The following is a 21,565-nucleotide window of genomic DNA, read 5'->3' as shown; positions in this document are numbered from 1 at the left end:
GGCCGATCTTGATGGAAGCAGCCCAGTCAGCACCTCACATCAACTTGTCTGCGTCGTGAAATGGAGCTCGTCACCGGGCTCCTGACCGCTGCATGTGAAGGCCACAAGAGGCCGGAGTCCGCTCCTCGAAGGAAACACCCCTGTCTAGCCAGATCTTAGCTGATCGCTTATCGTGCATCCTGGTTCCTGGCATGACGCTGTCAAGGAGCTTCCTCGCGAGGCTCGGAAGACTGTCATCGAAGCAGGACCTTGATCGTGGACATTGCTCGGACGATCATGAAGAAACTTCCCGTTCCGAAGTCCTAAGAGGAGGAGGAGGACCATCTCAAAGCCACTGCCTTGAAAGCTGACAAACCTCTTCCTGCATCCAGAATCGTTCCTGTTCGGTATTCGTATACCATCCACCGTCAATCAGATCCCTCTCCACCTTCTTCCATTTCTTGATCTTTTCGGGCTGCTTCAGATCCAGATCTCCAAGTTTCGCCTCGATCGTGCTTTTGAGCCTCCTCACAAAGAGCGAGCAATCTCGCAATGTCATTGCTTTACACAGGTTCAAACTTCCCTGCTCGTCGTCACCCACACTCAGAACACCACCAGAGTCCAGACTCATCTGAGCATGTTTCAGCCGCCGTAACAATCCTTGCGATACCTCACCGAGAAGGTACTCCCTGATCGCCGGATCACCCGTCACACTCTCGACCGCTCTCCTCCTCTCCTCCGACACCTCACTCATCAACCCCAGTGGACAACTCCCCTGCCTATCCGTCGCCGTTCTGACATTCCTGCCTGCACGACAAGCCCGCAACGCACACGTCCGACACCTCTTCGCATTGCCAGGAGCATCAGGAGATTGAGCCAGCCACTTCGGCTTCAACTGCAGCAACACTGCGTCGGCCCCTTCGTCCGTGCACACAGTCATGTCAGTCATCAGCAGAGCCTTCAGATCCTCTTCCGGTAAGAAGTCCTGCGCTCGATGACTCGGTCGATCCATGGCTTGCAGTTCCGTGTTCAGCAGGGCCAAGACGCTCTGGTCGATCATGATGAGCTCATGTTGTACTAGATGCTCCTCTGGGAATAGGCCGTGGAAATGTTTGTAGAAAGCTTCGAGTTGGAACTCCGCGGACTGGATGTGAGGAAGGTCTTTCCGGATGCGGAGAAGGCGATTTTGTAGCCGATGTGGGATTGGAGTGCATGGTGGGTGGACGATACGAAAGACGAAGTTGGCGCCGCCTTCGTTGAGATAGGTCAGGCCACAGCGGGTGAGAGGACTGGCGGTGCCGGTCGGCTCAATCGCGTTTAGACTTGGCGGGTTTTCGAGATAGAACACCGGGATGACCATGATGGCGGGCTGGAGGCGGCCTGATGTATACCCCTCGTGTATAGAGCATTTGTTGCTAGCAATAAGGAAGAGAAGGGAAGGAAGGAAACAAGATTTGCGTAGAGTTGGAAAAGGATTGTCACTTGTCCTCATTCTTACCTCCGGGCCGTCGTGGTGCTAACAGAGTCTCGACCCATCTCTCGCGTTTGCCTATTTTGGTGAGCGCAGAACGACATGTCGTCGAAGTACAGCATTGTCCTCCAAGTCAGGGATGATCAGACATCGTCTCCAGGCCAGTAGAGAAGAAGTGGCCTCGGTGCATGAGAGGTTGTGTCGACGGAAGAGAAGGAAAGGATGGAAAGAGTACAAGTACAAGAATCCCGCCACCCCACGATTGTGCCGAAGTTCTCCCATCGTCACCACACCGGACCTTACCTTTCTCGGAAGCTAAGGTACAACACCATCCTCTCTGTACCGTCCACCGGAATCTCATGGACACTTCCCCTCAACTCGCCCATATCCTCCAAAAAATGGCGACCAACGACCCCACTCAGCTTCCCACTCCAGCGAAGTGCACAGCAGGTAAGAATATCCATTAATCCAGTGGCCGCGAGTGAGAGGAAGACACATCGTGGGACAAGGATATACAAGAACCCACATCGACGTAAATCACAAAATTCCAACGCTGAATCTCCCAGACTTCTGCCTCATCCCAATCGGCACCCCAACAGCCAGCGTCTCCCACGAAATCGCCGCCGTGCAACGCCTCCTCAAAAAGTCCGGCGTCAAATACAGCATGCACTCCGCAGGCACCACTCTCGAAGGCCCCTGGACCACAGTCATGAATCTAATAGGCCAATGCCACTCCCTCCTCCACGCCAACGGCGTCGTGCGAATCCAATCAGACATCCGGATCGGGTCGCGGACGGATAAAGTCCAAGGTTTCGAGGATAAGGTCAGGGCGGTGGAGGATTTGCTGGCTATGGATGGGAGGGAAGGGGAGGGTGTTTCGGTGAAGAATGGCGAGGTGGAGGAGAGTGGGGATGGGGAGGATGATGATGAGATTACGTATCAGCGGTAGTGGCGTTGTCAGAAGTGGCGAGGGATTGGCATGGTGATTGGGCGGGAGGAGATGTGAGAGATGATCGTAGAGTTGGAGGAGTGTTGATAGAATAGAGTACATTAGCGATTAGATGCAGTTGCTCTCCGTCCATTGGGCTCCACCCTTTTGGACACAGCTGTGCCGTTCATCCTTCTCGATCAACGAGCGATGCTAAATACGTGGCGGTCATTATTTTTGGACATCAATCGTGAGCAACCCCACGCAAGCCTAACAATGGTTGACTTCCCTTGAGAGCTCCTGCCGCCCAGTCCCGAACCAGAAAGCCCTCAGCGCCATCCCCGAAACGCAAATTTCCAGACAGCCAGCCTTGTCCCATTATTTTCCCTGCCATACTCATCAAGAGACGTATGCCGGCGGCGGCGCGTCAGCATCCTCCCTCGATGATATGCCGCCCCCTCTCCCCTTCGCTCTCTCGCTCTCCACCTTCCGCGCGATCTCAACCGCCATCTTTTGCATCCAAGCTTGCTCCAAAATCCCGCCTCCAGTGCCCGCTTCTCCAAAAGCCTGCACTAGCTTCTGAATATTGACATCACTGGACGACCTCCTCGCTTCAGTCGATGATGACCTCCGCGTGATTTCAGGTGAAGGCGAGCGAGAAGGAAAAGGTTGCATGCGAGGGAGGTGGTTCATACGAGGTCGAGCGGGAGGCTGTTGATACACGGAGGGCTTCTCAGGCTGCACCATGGAAGCGCGAGGTGTGCGGTCCGGATCGCGGATGGCGGGCGGAGCTTGCTGCAGGTCGCGCGGTGTGGTGGGTCGTGATTTGCGCTCAGTCGGTTGGGCGAAGTCTTTGAAGTCGACATTCTTCTTAGGAGGACTCCGAGGTGGCGTGCTGATTTCGCCTTCACGGAGACCGCTGGAGGGCGCCGTGGTGACTTCAGTATTGCTTCGCACGACGCTTGAGCGGGCGGAGCGACCAGAATTACTGCGCGTTCCGCTGTCGTCGTAGCTGCTTCCTTGCGATTGGGATGCGGTCTCGGACGGATCGGTAGAGTCTTTGTCTTTCGGTTTACGGAGGTTGACGATGCGATTCTTTCGCTTTTTGCCAGGTCTTGAGCGTGGTGCACCGGTGCCGAGACTATACACCGTTGCTGAAGATGCAGTGCTGACGATGCTGGGTCGTGTGGCGTCGGAGCCGCTTCCTGATACTACTGATGTTGCAGCTGACATTGTGCTGTGTGAAGCCAGTGAGGACTGCAGTCGTGATAGCGTAAATGGTCGAGTGGGTGTATTCGTGCCATTTGTGGTGTCATCGCGATTTGCTGCCGTTGCCCATGCACGGTAGACTGTATCTCGAATGCTAGGCGTGAACAGGCTCAACGTTCGCTGGCTCTCGGTGAGAGCTGCTAGCCGTACCATATTCTTCTGAGAGAAAGATGCATATGTCTCTGCAGCAGACTCAAGGGAGTATCCTGAAGCATCATCGTCATCGAGGTGTACAGCCGACTGCGACGGACTGGCGAGTGGATCCACAGCTCTTTCGTCCTCATTCCTGGGTTCTAAAAGATCTGCTGTCTGATATTCTGGGCTGAACTTTTGCAACGACAGTCGGTGGATGATCGCCGGCAGGTCTTCCATGAAGAGTACTCGCAGCTGGTTTTCGATCGTCTTCTGCAGGTAATCGCGAACGAAGGGTATTGTATCGAAGGTTGAGGATACCTTGAGCTTTTCGAGCGGGTCGTTGCGGAAGACGATTGTGATGCCTTTCGACTTGGAGAAGACCAGAATCACAAAGCCGGACAAGCGTATGTCCGATAGCGTAATCTGGATGGGAATCGTCAAGCTACTGCTTGCCGCCAGCGGCTGTGGACTTGCGAATGACGGTTTTGTGGAGAGATATGTATTCAGAGGATTGGCTTGTACTCTGGTCTTGAGTGTGAGGTATGCATCTCCCGTATAGCTCATTTTGAAGATTCCGCGAAATCGATCCTCCGCCAGATCTCCAATTTCCAATATCTCCAACTCTGGCGGTGTAGAGCCCAAGTTCAACTCGTTCACGATGATGTCGTCGACGATGATCGGAGGCTTCGGTGATTTGTTCAGAGCGCTGGTGAGCATGTCCCGCACGCGTTCCGTGTCGGCTATGAGCGGCGACCAGTTGAAGTTGAAGGCCATGGTTGTCGCCGTGGGGTACTCAACGGCTCGGCGAGGTCGTGTGGGTTTGGCGAGTCCAAGGCCTTTCGGCAGGTCTCAGATGGTGATCGCGTGGGTCATGAAGCTGGCGTGTCGCTGGATGTCATGCGTCAGCTGCGGGCTGGTGGTGTGAATGGCGGCGGCGGCGGCGACGACGGTGAGGTTGTAGGAGGAGGTAAACGGGTGGTGATGGTCACGTAGTGAACGCGACGGCGGTGCTGTGCTGTCGATATGGATATTCTAGTCGCAGGTCAGGTATTTCCTTGTTGCTGCTCTTCGGTCTCCGGAGATTTCGGCCAACTTAGAGTTTCCGGATCCCTGACGCGGAGAACCTCAAACCTCGGACGCTGACTTTGGCTTGGCAAGAATACACACATTCACACAACTCCTCACTGATCAAGATCGATCAACATGCCACCTTTCTTGACACCATCGCTCGCATTCGGATATCGCTGCACACCAAAACCAGACCAGATTGCTTAGTCTCTCTCCGCCCTCACAGTATGACGATCCAAGCCTACATGAGTTGCAACCTGGCATATATTGTACAGTCGTCGACAAAGGTCTGTGACTTGGGCCACAATATCGCCTTTGCATGGTGAATGGAGCACCAGATTCATCGTCAGACCGGGCATGCACAGTCGAGTGCATCGGGCATTTGGTTTTTGCGGTGGGGTACCTCTGTTTTCCGCTCAAACGCACCGCATAACTTGCCCTTTAGTGGCTTCGAGTGAGCTGTCATGGCTGTCTTAGCAGGACGACGGAGGCAGATGGCGTCCGGAGTGGGGTAGCAAAAGCAGTACTTCACGAGAGGTTTTCCGGAACGCTATGGATGGCTTCAGCTACTGTCTTTCTCGACGCTCCGACAAATACGGCGAGGTCCTTGTCTGTCACTGCGATGCTTCGAGCTGGCCACAGCAAAAGGTTGTCCAATTGAGGCACTCGGCAAGAGAGAATTTGGGTCGCCGATATGCCCTAAGCACTGCTCACGCCGGCGCAAAGGAGACTCGATTGTTCACTCCAAGCTGTCCATTGCCTTGAATAGGCCTAGCGCGTTGACGATCGCTGTCTAGACTACTCTGTGACCAGGGTCTTTACTCCTCGACTCGTACTTCCGGCGGTATGCCAGCCGGCCACGTTTTCGTCGCATGTTCCGGGCTGAACTTCAGCTCCACGGATGCCGCACTACTGCATGCACGGTCTGCGAGACCCGTGGTGATGTGTTGGGCAACACCAGACTGCAGACATGGCATGATGCCGAGTCGCTTGGCGCGCTGCTCTGTGGCAGGTCTAGCCCGTGGTCGCGAATCCTGAGCCGCCCGCAAGCCACCAATACTCACCAGATGCCCAGCTTCGGTCGCTCCGATGCCCTCTGCATGCATGATCAAGCCACCGTGCTCGAGCAGAGAAATTTCTCAGGGCTGTCGTCTCGCCAACATCAGGGTCGACATCGGAGTCTGTACCTATATCCGAGCGGAGCGACTCCACTCGATTCAAACTACGACAACACAGCTCTCAGGCTCGGCGGTGTGTCGATCTGCCATGATCCCGCCCTGATATCACCAATCATGCTGCTCTAAAATCTGCTCCGCTCGAGCTGGATGCGCTCAACTGTTCCCACATCAGTCCACACCAAATGTGTACCAAAGCTGATCGGAGGCAGATCTTAGAGTTGTTGCCACCACGAGCAGAGTGTGTATATAATGCTCGATGCGGCACCACTGTGTAAGTGCATTCAACACATTATCTGGCCTTTTCGTCTTATCTGCAACGATGAAGACCTTTTCTCTCCTTTCCGTCCTCGCCGCATTGAGCGATGCTGCACCTCAAGATCTCCACTCGGCTCTGTCACCACGACAAGCAGCCCTTCGAACATCGCGATACTTTCCCAAACCCTTCCCTCCTCCGACGAATCAGCCCGCGCCAAGTCCGTTCACCATTCAATCCGGCGAGCCCGTGTATCCCCAGTTGAAGGCAACTCCACAGCTTCTCGGTCTCGTCAGCGATCCGGCCTTCAGCCGTGACTCCTGCGGCACCACTCGGCTGAACAACCGAACGCTGTGGGCCTGCCGAGACTCACAATACGTCGTCAATGGCGCTGTCAACACGAACTCGTTACTCTCCAGCACTGCTAGCTGGAGCAACTCTTCCGCCGCTGGACAGCCTACGCTGCTGTCGTTGAAATCGACCGACAACAAGCTTAACACGACCGTGTTGAAGCAGTATGGAGCGAACAGCAACAGTCAGGCATTCTATCCGGTTAATGCGAACAAGTACTGCTCTTCGCAAGGTGGATGCAGTGATGGATCGAGATATGCCATCTGTGAGTACGCCGCCATCATGAAACATGCTCCTAACTGACAATAATGTCCAAGGGCCTGACTCGCCGCCTATGCGCACATCCTACCGGTATGTTTCCGCACGACGGACGATACCAAAATACCATCGCTGACCAAAACATCTCTCAGCATCGGGTATACATGGATCCGCGCCACCCATATCAATCAAGATCTCGGACTCGTCGAGCCCAATCCAGCCACGATCCTCTACAAAGTCACCGCTCCAAGCGCCGCCTCTGGCAACACCCTCCCGAGCGTCACAGTCATCAACGAGACATTTTGGGGCCGCAACGAGATCGCCTACGGAGCCTACGGCAACGTTGTCCGCAACGGCATCGCCTACCTCTACGGCCAAGCGAACGGCACAGTCTCTCTCGCGAAAGTCCCAGTCGGATCAGGTGAGATATGCATCATCTTTCCACACCGAGCACAGCTAACCCTGCCACCTTAGTCGAGAACAGATCCGCCTACCGCTACTGGGTAAACGGAGACTGGGTCACCACAGCCCCCAAAATCGGCGCCGACGGCATCCGCATCGAAAACGTCAGCGTGGGCGGGCAAGGAACCTACTTCTGGTCGCAAGGCTGGAATTCCTACGTCTGGATCGGCGGCAACCAGTATCCCGGAGCGACAATGTACATCACAACGGCGCCGGATCCGGCTGGCCCGTGGATCACACCGATTCGCTTCTACGATGGACCGAATGGCAATTTCAGTTTGCCGGCGTATTCTATTCAGGCACATCCGGCGATGATGGAGTTCAATCCGAGTTTGAAGTCGATGCTTCTTACGTATACGAAGGTTGATCAGGACAGCCGAGGAAATGCGGTCTACTCTCATCCATTAATCTACGCCCAATGGAATTAGGATGAACGATCTTTGCTCTCTGGGTGATGGATATCTGTATCTCTGTGCTTTCGCTCCAGCTGCGCACTCCAAGCTACCCAGGTGGAATTTGTCTTGCTGGATGTCAATGACAGCAAGGGGATGTATCATCGACGGGAACTTGGCGCCGTAGAACAGAAAGCCGAATCACCGCTCTTCCGCACATTCTTCCCCGCACAGACTCCGTCCGGATGGCCCGGATGGTGCGATTAAAGCGGAAGCAGGGAGAGGCGCTACCTTTCAGCCTTCGTCTGCCATCAAGTGTTGAACATGTTCATCAAATTTGCAACGCAGCAGAGAGCCAGCCAATTGATGCATATCTGAAGCTCTTGGTCCAATGCACCGACAGCTATCGCCAGTGTGAGACAGCCAATGCACCGACATCAATACAAGTCAACCAAGCAAGGAGAAAGAGTGCAGCGAGTAAGGAGGAATCAAGACTCGTGTTCAAATATTGTCATTCATTGAGCAAACGACTGCATCTAAGCTAATGCTCCCATGTCAAATCATCAACCTCAGTACCTCCAGCTCGGGATACAGCCCATCATCCACCATCTCGTAGTTCTCGTACCCATCGTCATCCACCATCCAAGTCGTCCTTCAAGCCAAAGCTAACGTTGTCCATCTCCCAAGCCCGTCTCTTGTGCCGCGCCGCTGGTCCTCCAGTCGTTGTCGTGAGATCGCTCGTTGGGTAAGAGTCAAGCCGTTGTGCTATCGTGATGCCGAGCTGTCATGATGTTGTGGGATGTCTCATCGTGGTCAAGTCGGTCTTGGTATCGCACTGTGATCGATGGCAGGGTCTTGGCCGTGGTTCCTCGCCATGAAGAAGACCACGTTGTCACCCGAGCACCACGATGAGGTGCCCTGCCTTCGCTCGGGGCCTAGTTGTCAGCGATCAAAAAGGGGCGGGGGATTGACGCACCTGGCTGCCCTGCTCATCCTCCTCCATCGGTTCGTGTTCGACGCGTCCTTCCGTTCCGTGGCCACCCCTGCTTCCTCGTCTGTCTTCGCGCCGGTTCCAGTGTCCCCCCGTACCAGGTTGCCCCGATCGTCTGAACTGTATCCCCATTGCTCGGTCTTCAGATTCCGTGGTCTTGCTGCTTGAAACTTCCGTCTTCGTCTCCCGCTCCCCGTCTCCTATTGTTGGAATCGATACATCGCCTCTGTTCCAATCCGTCGCCAACTGGGCTCCAAACTGTCCGATTCCGGCAGGCCTGGTCTCTAACGGACCGTTTACCCGAGAGTCTCATTCTTTTGCCTCCACTGTTTTTGGACTTCGCTGAGCCTCGCTGCCTTGGGGTATTCTTGATGTTTTTGGTGAAGATGTTCCGAGCCGCCACTCTTCCGTCTTCGATTTTCTGGTTTGTAAGAAAGGAAATCGTGGTACCTGTGAAAAAATTAGCAGTAAATGTCTTCTTTCGAAGGACTCAAAGGGGGATCTTACCTGGTAGAAAGGGTGGCAAAGATCCAGCTGAGGAACAGCATGGATCCTTACCACTTGAAGTTGATCGAGTAGTCCAAGGCCCGCTGGCAGAGTCCCGTTGCACGAGGCAATGCGTTCCGCCAGTTGTCCTTGCATACTGCCAAGACTTCGTCCACCTCGCGGCGGATTTCTTCTAGACAGCGTTGCCAACTCGAGTTGGTGGATCCAGTCATGGCCGTATCCGTGGACTTGTCAGACTGCTTCGAGCAGGTCGTAATGTCGTCCTCGAACACTGGATTGGAAGTGATGTTGAGCGTGGTAGCGGTGCCATAGCTCCAATCAAGACCAGAAATTGTCGACTGCACCCAAGGCATCGATCGATCCAGGACATCAACACTAAGAGGCACGTTGAGGCTCACGGGAGCCGGCTTGCTGCAGTTGGAGATCCACTCCCCAATCTGATGGCAACGTGCGACGTTAGTCATGCCCTCGTTGGCCCAGTCGGTGTTGATCGGAAGAGGCTCGAAATTGGCGCGGTGAGTCTCGTCGCGATACATCCCAGACGGGATGGGTTCTTGAACTGGGCGAGCTGGCAGCGGCTCAGGTTGGATCGGGCGGCGGATGCGCAGGTGCTTGGTGTTCTGAAGGCGTACTACACGAACAGGCCGCGCCGGGCCCGAAGGCTCAACGCGTACTGCAGGATCAGCAGAAACCGGGCCCGAAGGCCGCCAAACGCGTGGGGAGGGGAGACGCACCTGCGGCTCAGCTCTAGCTGACCGCAAAGGTCGAGCAAGTGCGAAAGGACGTCTTGCCTGCGGGGTGATCACCTTGGGCGTTGACGAGAGAGACTGTGGCGGCAGACTCGGGCGGAATAGGAGAGGGTAGATCCAGCTATGCGAGATGCGAGGCCGGGGGGCAGGTGAGGGTATGGTCGGTGGCTGCGGCTGCCTAAGGGTAAGAGGGCCTTTGTCGGAACGGCCGCGGAAAGAGAGAGCAGAGCGCATTGTGGAAGTCGTGGTGTTGTACATCTTGAGCTTGAAAGTGTGAATGCGGTCTGATGAGGAAAGAGGAAGGAGAGGGAAAGGAAGAGAAAGAGCGAGGGAGAAAAGTGGCGAGGGAATCAACAATGGCTAGCTAAGCCGCTAAACGCGGTGGACAGAGCTTCAACGCGACACTCATAGCAGTTTAGCTGTGGGACGGGCGTCGACAGGGAGACGAAATCGATACTGCTGGGACTTACCTCACTTGCGATATTGTGGTCGATTATTGACAGATATTGGTGACGTGGGCTGTGCATGCCTTCCCCTGAGCGACAGAACAAGAGCACCACGCCTTCCATCGCAGCAGCTCCGTCGGCAGGAACACAGCCAGAGAGACATATTTCCGTAGTAAAAGAGTCACCCGTTTGGCTTCACATACACCATCGATGATCATTCCATTACCACTGAGTGACATTCATTCACTTCGCATATGCGCTACACCAGAAACGGAAAGCGGAAAAAGCTTAAATCACAAACATCCTTGCACTCACCCTCCACCGCGCTCGGGGCATACTATGCTGGTGTCTCAACATCGACTTGCCCCTTCTCCTGCGATTCGCATCCACTGTGCCGCCACGCACCTCTTCGTGTCACCCCGAATCACAGTTGCCTTCGAGATCTTCCGATGGACTACAATAAGGGAAGCGAGCGAGCAAGCAGCACCAACCCCCGGACTTCTCGCGTGAAGATAGCGCACAACGAACAGAAAGAGGGCTTGAAACACTTGGCCCAGTCGACCCTTTCCACGCCATTGCAAGTCGCAACCGGGAGTATGACGACCTTTGCGGAGTGTCCTTTGACCACGTCCATCTACAGGAGACAAGGCGCAGTGATGAGCTAGAACGTTCGTCAGGACGGACTCGCGGTCAGGGTGGAGAGTGTCCTTTGAAAATGTCCATCTTGAGGAGACATGGCGCAGTGATGAGCTAGAGCGTTCGCCAGGACGGGCTCGTGAGGAATGTTCAATACAAGCGCCGCGAGTACGAAGGGACACTCCGTATCGATCGCGAAGTCGGGCTGCGAGCATCGTCACATCATGTGCTGCTCAAGGGTTCAGAGGCAGAGCCCATGAACAGGTGCGAGGGCTTTTGGGAAATATCTGACATCAGATTCGACACCGCGACCTCTGAGGGATTGCAGGAATACGAGCGATCGATCTTCTCTCAATTCTGCGCCGTTCCACTCGCAGAATCTTTTGTGTCTCGCTGCGTCACAATCGATCATGCCACCCGTTCGTATACCATGGGAATGAGAAATGCATCGAGAACCGAAGGCCTGGACAATCGGAGCGACGACAAGAAAGACTGAGCAGAAAGTGCGACATCGAGCCGACAAGTCTCCGCGCCCGAAGCTGAAGCACGAAACACCTCTTTCAATTCTACACATCAATGGCAATGGTAATGGCGAGACCCACGAGCTGCCAGTCTTGAGAGATGCTGGTGAGCGATTAGAGCCGACCACACAAGGACAACAGCTTACGCTTTCAGACGTCTATGCCTTCAGGCCCCTGATGTCGCTGCATTGCAGGCGATTGTGCTACCATTCGTGCGGAGTGGTTCGACCTCGAAGGGCTCGACAAACAGCGCGACAATAGATTTTCCGATGGGCTTTCGACCTCGAAGGGCTCGACAAACAGCGCGACGTGAGATCCCTCCAATGGGCAAGAGATCCTCCGATGGGCTACGGAAATGGGTGAGCAGGCGAGGAGGCGCGCAGTCACCATCGAGATGTCCAACCCGCTCATGCCCATGGACTTCAAGTCTTTCCGCAAGAGCTTGTTTGAGGCGCATAATACTCAGATAGAGGGATTGCCAAAATTCGAGCAGAGCTTGTTTGGATCGAACTATCGCACGGAGTCGTAGGCGGAGGCAAAGGCAGATCGTGTACGTTGATTTAAGCGTTGACCATGGACGAAGCTTAAACGATGGTGAACTCCAACCCCTGAACATCCTTGTCCGCTAAACTCGCTGCGACCAACGTTTCGTGCGCTGCCCCGAGCCCAAATACTCCCGTCCGATCGTCATCGCATGCGTTCGTTGCACTTCTGCATTCCGGTGCGAGCGGTTCGACAGCGTCATTTACCAACAAGTTTCTCCAACCCGACCTTTCCACGGCCATTCCAAAACACACTCAACCTGCCTTCATCTGAACCCATCTTTCTAGCCGCATGGCCACCAACGAACCGAACGAAACAGGTGGTCCCAGTTGACACAGGTGCTGAAGCACCAGAGTCATCGAGGAGATCTGTCGGAGGGATTGTTCCGCCAGCGAGCCAAGTCGACGACTCCACTCTGCCACTGCCGGATTTACCCTTCTGGCTCGAATCAAGAACTCTGGCACCACACGATGGACCAATGTCGTCGCCGTCAGACTCGGAGCGGTCACAATCCTCGGCTCTTTGCCGCAAGAGACCTGATTCTCGAGCATCAGCTCGGCGGAAGTGCAACTCCCAGTATATGTGCGCCCAGAGGACATGACGATCGACGAAACCGGTGTCGTGGATGTTCTTTCTTTCGTTTGCTTCACCAGCTCTGCGGCACAAGCAGATGCCTCGTTGGCATGCGATACGGATTGCGATGATTCCCAGGCGGATATCTCTTCGTATTGAATCGTCGTGATCAGCGACAAGGTCATCGGCAGTATGGAGAGCATCAACTTCTTCGCTGGCAAAGGTGTAATTGCTCTGAATAGTCAAGTCCAGCAGCTCATCACCATGGTCCAACGGTGGACCTTTTCCTGCAGAGATGCCCGCGGGAGACTCAAACCGGTTGGTACCCTTCAGCATCATCGCACACAGGAGGACACAATCATTCAGGACTTGTCATGGCGGTACTACGGGTCGAATCTGCTTGCAGGTGCTGTGGAGATGGAATTTGTTGTGGATGAAGATTATCGTTGCTTTCAGACGGTCCCCAAGCCAAATGAGGCCTTGTGAGACTGGCATGCCGGCCGATGTTGGTCCCGGACTCGCACATCGAGCGTCAGAGACTGCGGCTCAACTCAAGGCAGCAGAATGCCACATCAATGCCGACAAGGCCATCTCCCGCCATGAAGCACTCCTTGGCTGTTTCGACGCTGCCGTCAACTTCGTGCAGTATACCGGTCTTCTGACGGTGCCCCTGGACCAGGGCCCTATAACCTGGCCGAAGGATCAACAAGTCCGTGGTCGACAGTTAAACGAGAGGCTCGTGAGTGTATACGGCATTGGCTGCTTCCCATGTCGAGTGGTTACTAGCATCAGCGCGAACTTCTCTCGGTGGATCCTTCCGCTTGACCAAGCTCAAGCTGCGATCATCGGCGACCCCAATTTGTACGACGCGTGGCTCTTTCTCTTTGGATTGAAGCTTTGGCGGATCCATGGAAGCAGGTTGACCAGGAACTGCCTCACGAACCTGCCGATCCCGGCGAACCGCACCCTTCCGACTCAAGACGAATGCATAGCCGCCCGCGCCGATCATTTCAACAGGAACGTCATCACCTCCATGGCCCACATCGCATTTCTCTCTCACATCAGCCCGATTGCAAATGAGGCCATGGCTCCCGATGCGGCTTTGCGAGATCCCCGAAAAAATGGGTGCGGGACCGCAGGTTTCACCGAAGCTCGCGCCGACTACTCAGCGTATCGTCTCCTACACGGACAAGTACTTTGCCGGATGGGTTTCGTACTTCTACGATGCGGCTCTAGAGACCGCGGGTCTCGAAACAATGCCCGTGCTCACCGTTCCGGAGAGCATCGCGTCGGTGACCATGATGAGGGCGCGAGATGCTCGTGAGCACCCAAACGAGACTACTCGTCTTAACGTCATCTCCCACAAACTCCGAGACCATACGCATTTGGCTATCGTCATCATGATCTGGCGTGACTTCCTCATCCCCGCCGCTTCGAATGCCCTCATGGAGATGATCGATCGGGACTACGAGAAATTGAGACTCGCTACTAAGGGTGTCAACCCTGACAATATGGAAGATGAGGAATGGGAGGAGCCAGTGAGCGATGATGACAAGGAAGTCCATGTGGGACATGGTCTTACATCCAAAATCAGACTACAACCGACGTGCTGACAGCCCACCATCATCCTATCTCTGTCGTCGAGGTGCCTCGATCGAGTCCTCATCTTCTTCATCACCTTCGATACTCGCCATGTCATGTCCCAGCGATGCCTCTGACTGCGATTCGTTGTCTGCTCGGTCCTCCTCCTCCTCCACGATGGGACTGTGTTCTCGACGAGTGGCGACTACAATGTTTCTCGACATTGAAGTAGCCCGCTGAGACCGAGCGGGAGGCTGACGTCGGTCGCGAGGTGCGACGTCGCTCCAATCCGAGAGCGATGGCAGAGACGGTGTCGGCGACCGGGGAGGTGGTGAGCTCTGCAGCAACTCTTCTACAAGCGTATCATGCAGCAAAAGCCGCTGTTGAGTGCGACCAGCATCGTACATCTCCTCGGTGGGGAGGCGCGCAAGTTGTGTTTGCTGGAACATGCTCCCAGAGGCATCAGACCGAGCTTCAGAGGAGGGGCGAAGGGGTAGGCCGAGAGCCCATGCGGACGGCGGCGCTGGATTGAGGAGAGGTGGGCCGCGAGGGGAGGTAAGAGGAGAGGCGATAGCGTTGGGGATCGCGATATCAGAGGAGGGCTGACCGTCGGAGACGTGGGAGCGATTTCTGAACAACCGTCGAGGTCCTGGATTCGCACCCCTCAAGCGCGGAGGCTCAGTTCGGGCTCCGTGCAGTGAAAGCCTCGCTGATTCTGGGTTCTCGGACCACAAGGGGGTGTGAGGCTCGATGTTGCCAGGAGAATCCTGTCCATTCTCGTCATTTGCGAATTCTGGCCGCACGATGGAATTATCTCCCAGGTACCGAGACTGCATGGCTGATTTGGGTGTGCGATAGCCAGGTCTGCTCTTGCGGATCATAGTATCACGTACAGGCAGATATCTTGGGCTGAAAACACGAGCGAGGTCGCGGAGGCCCGCGGAACGGGTGCCTTCGGCATGCTCTTGTCCTGGGACAACACGCTGCAGTTTCGACCGAGGCAGATTGCCGCCTTGGCCTCGCTTCTGTGGGACGATTTCGAGTGGAGGTAATGGGCGATCGTTGAGATTATGGCGTACAGTCTTGCGCTGGGGTCGAGATGCCTCATGCAAAGTTCCCACGGCGAGAGGCGTTGCGAAAATGCGATCTTGGTGAGAGGCAGCCGGCAGAGGCGTAGCAGGGCGTTGAATTGGAAGCGCGGGTGGTTGAATGGGGGTAGAGTTGGTAATCGTGGGCGGTAGAGGTGTTCCATCGCGCGCGGCGGAAATGGTCTTCTCCAGATTCTCTGTGTCAATGCAACCAGAGCTCTCTCTTCTCTTAGCAGCCGGATCTCCTCTTTCACATCTTAGCAGCCGGATCTCCTCCTCCACATCTGCCCTTCCACGTGCCATCTCTTCCTCAAACTCCGCCCGTTGCTTTGCGAGCAAGGTGGAGGAACGATCGGCTGCACTTCCTACGAGCTCTGGTGGCAGCAAGTCCTGGACTTCTCGCAGGGCGTCCAACAGGGTGTTTGGGCCTTCGACTTGGCTAGCGAGAGCGGGAGTGTCTTCACTGATCCTGTGCGGCACAGTGTCTTCCACGGATCGTCGGATCGCCTCTGCGATTTCATCTGTACTGCAGCCGTCGGTCATGCCCGTATCCGCATTTGCATTTATTGTTCTCGCCCGCGACTCCGTACGGAGCCTGGCTTCCTCCTCCTTCTACGCCGCCCTCTCATCGTGTAGGCGAATCTGCTCTTGAAGTCTGTCCGGGTCCGTCAATGGTACGAGCCGTTCGCGGACATGCCGTTGGTGCTGTTCCCGGATGCGATGGCGAATTGCGGTCTATGTGATTGAGGTCCAGTCGCTGGCGAGAAAATGGTCCGCGATCGAGCGAGCGAGTTCACGTGGTGATATTGCCGATACCTGTACTTTCGTAGGAACAGCGTCGAGTGTCTGCTCCGTGCATCGATGTGAAACGCTCTCACAGGCGGCGGACCCAATGCAGACGCACTGTTGCGAACATAGACGTCGATGGATGCATGACTGTGGTCTTCTTCGGCGACAGTGATGACTACGTCGAGGAAGTTAAAGATGTTCTCCTCCGGATCTTTTTCCGGTCGCCGACCCAAGAGCTGTTCGACATGTCCGCGGAACAGGGACGCAAGAAGGAGTATGTACGCTGTACGAGAGAGTCGAGTATGTGTGCTGGGTCAAGGTTCGATCAGAGCCGGCTATCCGTAGCCCAAACCTGCGCAGTTTCGTCTTTGATTTACGGATCACTCCAGTCTCCGCGCGTTCCCGCGCCTCAAGTCGTGTGATGCTCGAATCATCACCGTCGATTGGATTAGATCTGGCTTTTTTCATCCCTGCTCGAGCACTTATCGTGATCTGATTGATGGCTGCGTTGAGGAGCTTCGTAAGGCCGATGCTCGCCGGTGACCGATGTTACAGAGATGAGAGAATGAGAAGGAAAGAGATGAAGATGTGGTGAGCAAGGCCCCGAGAGATCACCGTCAGTGCGCCATGTTATGTACTTTGTGTATGTGCAAATGCTCCGTCCCGTCACCATGCTCTTCGATCGACTTGAATGCGATGCATCACAACTCCGGCTTCGGTAGCGCAGCAAGGAGCTGCTTGTACAAGTCAAGCGAAATTGTGACATTTTGCTTCACCACCTCGATGTCGTTGGTAGTTGCGACGTCCGGATTCGGGTAGTAGTACGAGGCGATAGCAATGATGATGTAGATGATCTGTGAGCTTTGTGTCAGTCCTCAAATTCGGCCAGCTGCTGAGTACATGCGACTCACCACCAACAAAGCGCCCTCAAGCCAAGTCGACTCCTGATCCCTCAAGAAATTGCCCACCACAAGGATCGACAAGACCAGCAAGGCGATCATGAAGATCTCAAAGTTCAGGTCCATCGGCTTGCCAATAGCCCATCCGACCAAGACCACAAGAGGAGCATTCAGCAGAGCAGTCTGAATAGACGGTCCGATGCAGTGGTATAAGGCGACATTGATCACGCCATCCCACGCCTCATCAATCGCAGTCAAATGCTCGGCGGCCTTCTCCACCAGCGGCAGGAGGATCAAACCAAGGAACTGATCAGGCACACCAGCTTCCACGACTTCTTCAATGTTGCCAACGAGAATGATGAGCAGCCATGTCACAAAAGCGATGGCAATGGCCAAAGCCGCGAATGTCTCCGTCAGGGTCAGCTTCGCCTTGGCCATGTCATCCTCTCGATCGGCGTCGGCGTGCTCGTCCATCTCGATGACTTCGTCGAAAATGGAGTGTGCAGAGGTACAGCTGTAGATCAGGTAGCACATATATGCGACGATAAGCGCTATCGAGGTCCATTGGCTGATACGGACAATGTCTTCTTCCAGCTTGCCCTCCGTGAATTTCTCCTGCAACGCCGAAACGGTCTCCGACTTGAGCGCAGAGTAGAAAGCGCTTGGGATCAGCAAGCCAAAAGCAGCCACTAGGAGGAGACCACTGCCCACTTCTGAGATCACGGCGTGGAATTTCTGGCTCTTCTCATGTCGGCGGATGCCACCAAAGAAGAAACACAGACCAAGACAGAGTAGCAGATTCGTCATGATACTACCGAGGATGGCGGCCTGGATAATGGGAATGAGATTGCCTTCATCGCCATTGTCCTCTCCCTCGTCTGTATTCGACTTGTGCTTGGCGATCAGCACGACGAATAGGATGACTTCAACAACAGATCCGAAAGTGGTCTCGATGAGGATTCCAGCGACCTTGGGCATTTTGCGGGCGAACTCCTGTCCAGCAAAGCCGAGAAGATTGGCAGCTGGAATCATGGCAATGTAGCTGGCGGCGAAGATCCAGAGATGGGCGTTGGTCGTGTAGCGGAGGATGATGGCGATGGGTACGAATGGCCAGAGGACGTTGACGTACATCGATACCTTGTTTGAAGATCGGGCGACGACTTGGAGGAATATCTTTGGGTTGATGCCATGGCGGCCGCTTTCTCCTTCGTGAGCGATGCCGTCGGCGAACGTGTGCGTGTGGTTTGAATGGTGGTTCGATCCTGGTAGCAGCGGGCTGGATTCGTGGTTGTGTCGGTCGCCAGAAGGGTTTATATTCGAGCCCGCCATGGTTGCTGATGTGCAGCAAGGACCAAGGTTGATGGAAAAGGGAGAAGAGCGGCGGTGGACGGCGGAACTGTTGGAGGGGGTGGCTTGCCAAGTGATCTAGTTGACCTTGGCGGTGAGATGCAGGGGTACGACGATTCACTGCAGAACCTTGGAACTGGACGAAGACTACCAAGGGAACGTCACCTCCATCGACCCAGCCACTGAAGCGTGCGAGAATGCTCTGCTACATGTGGATTTACACAGAGGCTCCTTCCGATGCTGCACACTGAGCGGCAAGTAACAGCGTCCTCCTCGAGCTGCTGGAAAGTTCTTCCCATGGCGGCAGTAGTTCCCAAACGAGTTATACGCAATTCCCGATTTCTTCGGAGCAAAATAGTCTCATGTCGTCTCGATCGCCATGCTCAAAGAGAGATGATGCGCGCCGAACGGCTTCAAGATTGAGTCACACACCGTGATCCCAAACAGGGTATTGCTTCCAACCTGCCATAGATGCTCGACTGACAGACTCTGTCCATCGTTCTCGACCGATAGGTTCGAAAGCTGTTACACACGATTCTTACTATCGTTCGAAAGACTCATCGGAAAGACAACCTTGAATGAAGAGCAACTCCTCAGACCCGGATCAATGGCTCGACCGAGAGACTCTCGCCTTTTCAAGGATCTTCGGAAGGCAGCCGTGGAAGGCGACCTTGCGGCTCTCCGCTCCGTACTCATCGAGACAGACGTTCCATTCGACCTCGCCGACAGCAATATACGCACACCACTATCTCACACCGCCGAAGCCGGCCACGCAGACGTGGTAGAATACTGATCATGTCCGGACGCTTCCACGTGAACTACCCGGACCGTGCGGATCGCACAGCTCTCTCATGGGCGGTAGCGGAAGGGCACGAAAATGTTGTGGACGTTCTCTTCGTTTCCAGCAGACTAATGTCGACAAGCCTGACAAGCATGGCGACAGTCCTCTGGCTTGGGCCGCGGTCAATGGTCATACCGAGATTGTCCGCAAGCTGCTCACTTCGAGACGAGAGATTGAGGCGGACAGCCGTGACTGGGGTGGGAATACTCTTATCGTTGGCTGCTCATGAAGGGCACGAGGACCTGGTGAGGCTGTTATTGGATGCCGGAGCGGAAGTCAACATCCAAGACAGGACAAGTTGTCACCACTCATGCACGCTGCCGCGGAGGGACACGATGAGGTCGTAAGACTACTGCTGCAGAAGCCATCTAGTCGACTCGATGACCAAGACGAAGCTGGATTTACACCGTTGGCTTGGTCGGCCTACAGTGGAAACGCCGCCACGGTGAGACTCTTACTGGACACGGAAGAGGCCGAAATTGATACAAAGAATAACGTCGGCCATACACCTCTCACTCTAGCTGCGATTCAAGGCGACGAGGAGATCTTCAAGCTACTACTGGACCCCGGAGAGTGCGACCTCAACGCTGAACGCACCAATGATCAAACCATCCTGATCCGCGCTGCCAGGGAAGGCTACCTCAAGATCGTGGAGATGCTCCTCGCCACAACCAAAGTCGATATCGAAGCCAGAGATATCCACAATCGGACAGCGCTGTTGGCAGCCACTTCTCGTCATCACACAGAGGTCGTGGCTTGTCTGCTGGATCACGGCGCTAATGTCGACGTTATGGACAATTGTGGCTGGACGTCATAATCTTTTGCTGAGGATCAAGGATATCGGGATATCACAGCCTTGCTGAGACCTCATGTGGAGAGGATCGGCGCAGGAGATAGCAAGCAAATCTGACAAGTGGTCGACGCCGGAGTATGAAGCATGCATGGCGAAAACAGATGTCGAAGTAGCGGGGAGAAAGACTGCGGTGAGTACGATATTAGTTTGAGGATACAAGCAACCAGCATATGCATCTCGGCATACCGGAAAAACGGTCGCAAGGCCTGACAGAGTACCCCATGGCCAGCCACAGGACCTTCAACCCACCACACCTTCTCGACACCACCCTCAACCCAACTTGAGCGTATTCCCCGCCACACCCACAACCGCATCTCTCACCTCCCCACTCCTCAACCGATTATACCCATACGGCACGGTCTTCAAATTCCCCTCCTGCGCCTTACTCGCCTTCCCACCCAAATCACACCCATTCACAACCGCACCCCCCTTCAATTTCGAGTTCTCACTCGTCACCGGATCTTTCACTCCCGCGAACACTGAGCTCTCCACGAGAACCTGGGCGCCCATGCGGGCGTTGACGGCGGTGTCGCCGCCGTCGTAGTAGGAATTGAAAATGTGCACGGTGCCGAAGCGGATGGACGGCATGCGGGAGTAGATGTTGGAGAAGTGGTTGTTGTGGTAGGTTACGTGGAGGTGGCCTTGGTCTTCGGCGGAGTTGGAGTCCGAGTGGCCGATGAGGGAGGCTTTGTCTGGGATTGAGGTTAGTCTGTGTGGAAACAGGGACCTGGTGGAGTCTGCGTACAGTGGTCGTGGAAGAAGGTGTTCGAGACGGTGACCCAATCGCTGCCGTGGGTGATGTCGAGGAGACCATCGTAGTGGTCTTTGTCGTGGTCCATGTCGGAGGAGAGGTCCCTACCAAAAGAGTTAACATGGGTAGTAAAAACACAGCCTTCGGACAAAGTCGTACATGTGATCGATCCAGACGTTCTTCGCGTACTGAATGGAGATGGCATCGCCAGTCGAGGCCTGAACTCTGCTGATAGCAAGGTTGCGAACGATGACATTGTTGACCTTCTTGATGGCCAAACCGATGCCGATGAGTTGGCTAGAGTTTTCGATGCCTGTCATATACGTTCAGCTTGAGTCCTGTATTCAAGACATACCACACACGTACCCAGAATCGTCGTGTAGCTAGCGACCCTTACCATAGCAGCTCCCGAAATCGTTCCATTGACGTAGATGATGTGGGGATTCGGGTCGGCGGCCGCATTAGTGAGAGCAGTCAGGTCAGATACAATTGTGACCCGACCACCTTGCCCACCATGCATGCCGCCGTTCAAAGAGGCATAGCCAAGTGGTAAATCGACGACTCCTTGTCTGTACTGCTCGGCGCCATGAACGGCGGGCGAGGCATTGACGAGCGACGCAGACGCTGCCAGGAGGAGGAAGAAATACGGAAGCATTTTCATGCGAATGCGTTCAAAGGAACGACTGTTCCGGGGAGTGAAGAAGTT

At 54.9% G+C, this 21,565-nt stretch overlaps 9 protein-coding genes across 9 annotated transcripts; 4 read left to right on the top strand and 5 right to left on the bottom strand.

The window, feature by feature from the left end:
- Positions 1–1,828: 1,828 nt before the first annotated feature.
- MYCGRDRAFT_70496 (uncharacterized protein) lies at positions 1,829–2,399 on the top strand (the record flags this gene model as incomplete). Its single annotated transcript, XM_003854132.1, has 2 exons — positions 1,829–1,900; positions 2,017–2,399. The coding sequence occupies 2 exons, from the start codon at positions 1,849–1,851 to the stop codon at positions 2,397–2,399; spliced, it is 435 nt and encodes a 144-aa protein (XP_003854180.1).
- A 378-nt stretch (positions 2,400–2,777) lies between these two features.
- On the bottom strand, positions 2,778–4,556 carry MYCGRDRAFT_70491 (uncharacterized protein; the record flags this gene model as incomplete). Its single annotated transcript, XM_003854063.1, has 2 exons — positions 2,778–4,144; positions 4,253–4,556. The coding sequence occupies 2 exons, from the start codon at positions 4,554–4,556 to the stop codon at positions 2,778–2,780; spliced, it is 1,671 nt and encodes a 556-aa protein (XP_003854111.1).
- A 1,791-nt stretch (positions 4,557–6,347) lies between these two features.
- Positions 6,348–7,780, top strand: MYCGRDRAFT_92156 (uncharacterized protein; the record flags this gene model as incomplete). Its single annotated transcript, XM_003854133.1, has 4 exons — positions 6,348–6,897; positions 6,950–6,983; positions 7,043–7,311; positions 7,365–7,780. 4 exons carry the CDS (start codon positions 6,348–6,350, stop codon positions 7,778–7,780), a joined length of 1,269 nt encoding a protein of 422 aa, XP_003854181.1.
- Positions 7,781–9,031: 1,251 nt separating this feature from the next.
- MYCGRDRAFT_92155 (uncharacterized protein) lies at positions 9,032–9,778 on the bottom strand (the record flags this gene model as incomplete). The annotated part of the gene is made up of 2 exons (XM_003854062.1): positions 9,032–9,185; positions 9,294–9,778. 2 exons carry the CDS (start codon positions 9,776–9,778, stop codon positions 9,032–9,034), a joined length of 639 nt encoding a protein of 212 aa, XP_003854110.1.
- A 2,557-nt stretch (positions 9,779–12,335) lies between these two features.
- MYCGRDRAFT_92154 (uncharacterized protein) lies at positions 12,336–13,046 on the bottom strand (the record flags this gene model as incomplete). The annotated part of the gene is made up of 1 exon (XM_003854061.1): positions 12,336–13,046. One exon carries the CDS (start codon positions 13,044–13,046, stop codon positions 12,336–12,338), a length of 711 nt encoding a protein of 236 aa, XP_003854109.1.
- A 785-nt stretch (positions 13,047–13,831) lies between these two features.
- On the top strand, positions 13,832–14,323 carry MYCGRDRAFT_92153 (uncharacterized protein; the record flags this gene model as incomplete). The annotated part of the gene is made up of 1 exon (XM_003854134.1): positions 13,832–14,323. The coding sequence occupies one exon, from the start codon at positions 13,832–13,834 to the stop codon at positions 14,321–14,323; it is 492 nt and encodes a 163-aa protein (XP_003854182.1).
- Positions 14,324–16,869: 2,546 nt separating this feature from the next.
- Positions 16,870–18,396, bottom strand: MYCGRDRAFT_38753 (uncharacterized protein; the record flags this gene model as incomplete). The annotated part of the gene is made up of 2 exons (XM_003854060.1): positions 16,870–17,022; positions 17,080–18,396. 2 exons carry the CDS (start codon positions 18,394–18,396, stop codon positions 16,870–16,872), a joined length of 1,470 nt encoding a protein of 489 aa, XP_003854108.1.
- A 1,160-nt stretch (positions 18,397–19,556) lies between these two features.
- Positions 19,557–20,072, top strand: MYCGRDRAFT_38510 (uncharacterized protein; the record flags this gene model as incomplete). The annotated part of the gene is made up of 1 exon (XM_003854135.1): positions 19,557–20,072. A coding segment is annotated over one exon (516 nt), but the record flags the coding sequence as incomplete, so codon positions are not given.
- A 306-nt stretch (positions 20,073–20,378) lies between these two features.
- On the bottom strand, positions 20,379–21,514 carry MgPel3 (putative pectate lyase; the record flags this gene model as incomplete). Its single annotated transcript, XM_003854059.1, has 4 exons — positions 20,379–20,800; positions 20,854–20,963; positions 21,019–21,172; positions 21,226–21,514. The coding sequence occupies 4 exons, from the start codon at positions 21,512–21,514 to the stop codon at positions 20,379–20,381; spliced, it is 975 nt and encodes a 324-aa protein (XP_003854107.1).
- Between the last annotated feature and the right edge of the window lie 51 nt (positions 21,515–21,565).

The sequence above is a fragment of the Zymoseptoria tritici genome, chromosome 3 (genome assembly GCF_000219625.1).
Source record: "Zymoseptoria tritici IPO323 chromosome 3, whole genome shotgun sequence".
NCBI lineage: Eukaryota > Fungi > Ascomycota > Dothideomycetes > Mycosphaerellales > Mycosphaerellaceae > Zymoseptoria > Zymoseptoria tritici.
The sequence above is the reverse complement of the archived record's forward strand: the minus strand, read 5'-3'. Positions and strand labels throughout refer to the sequence as shown.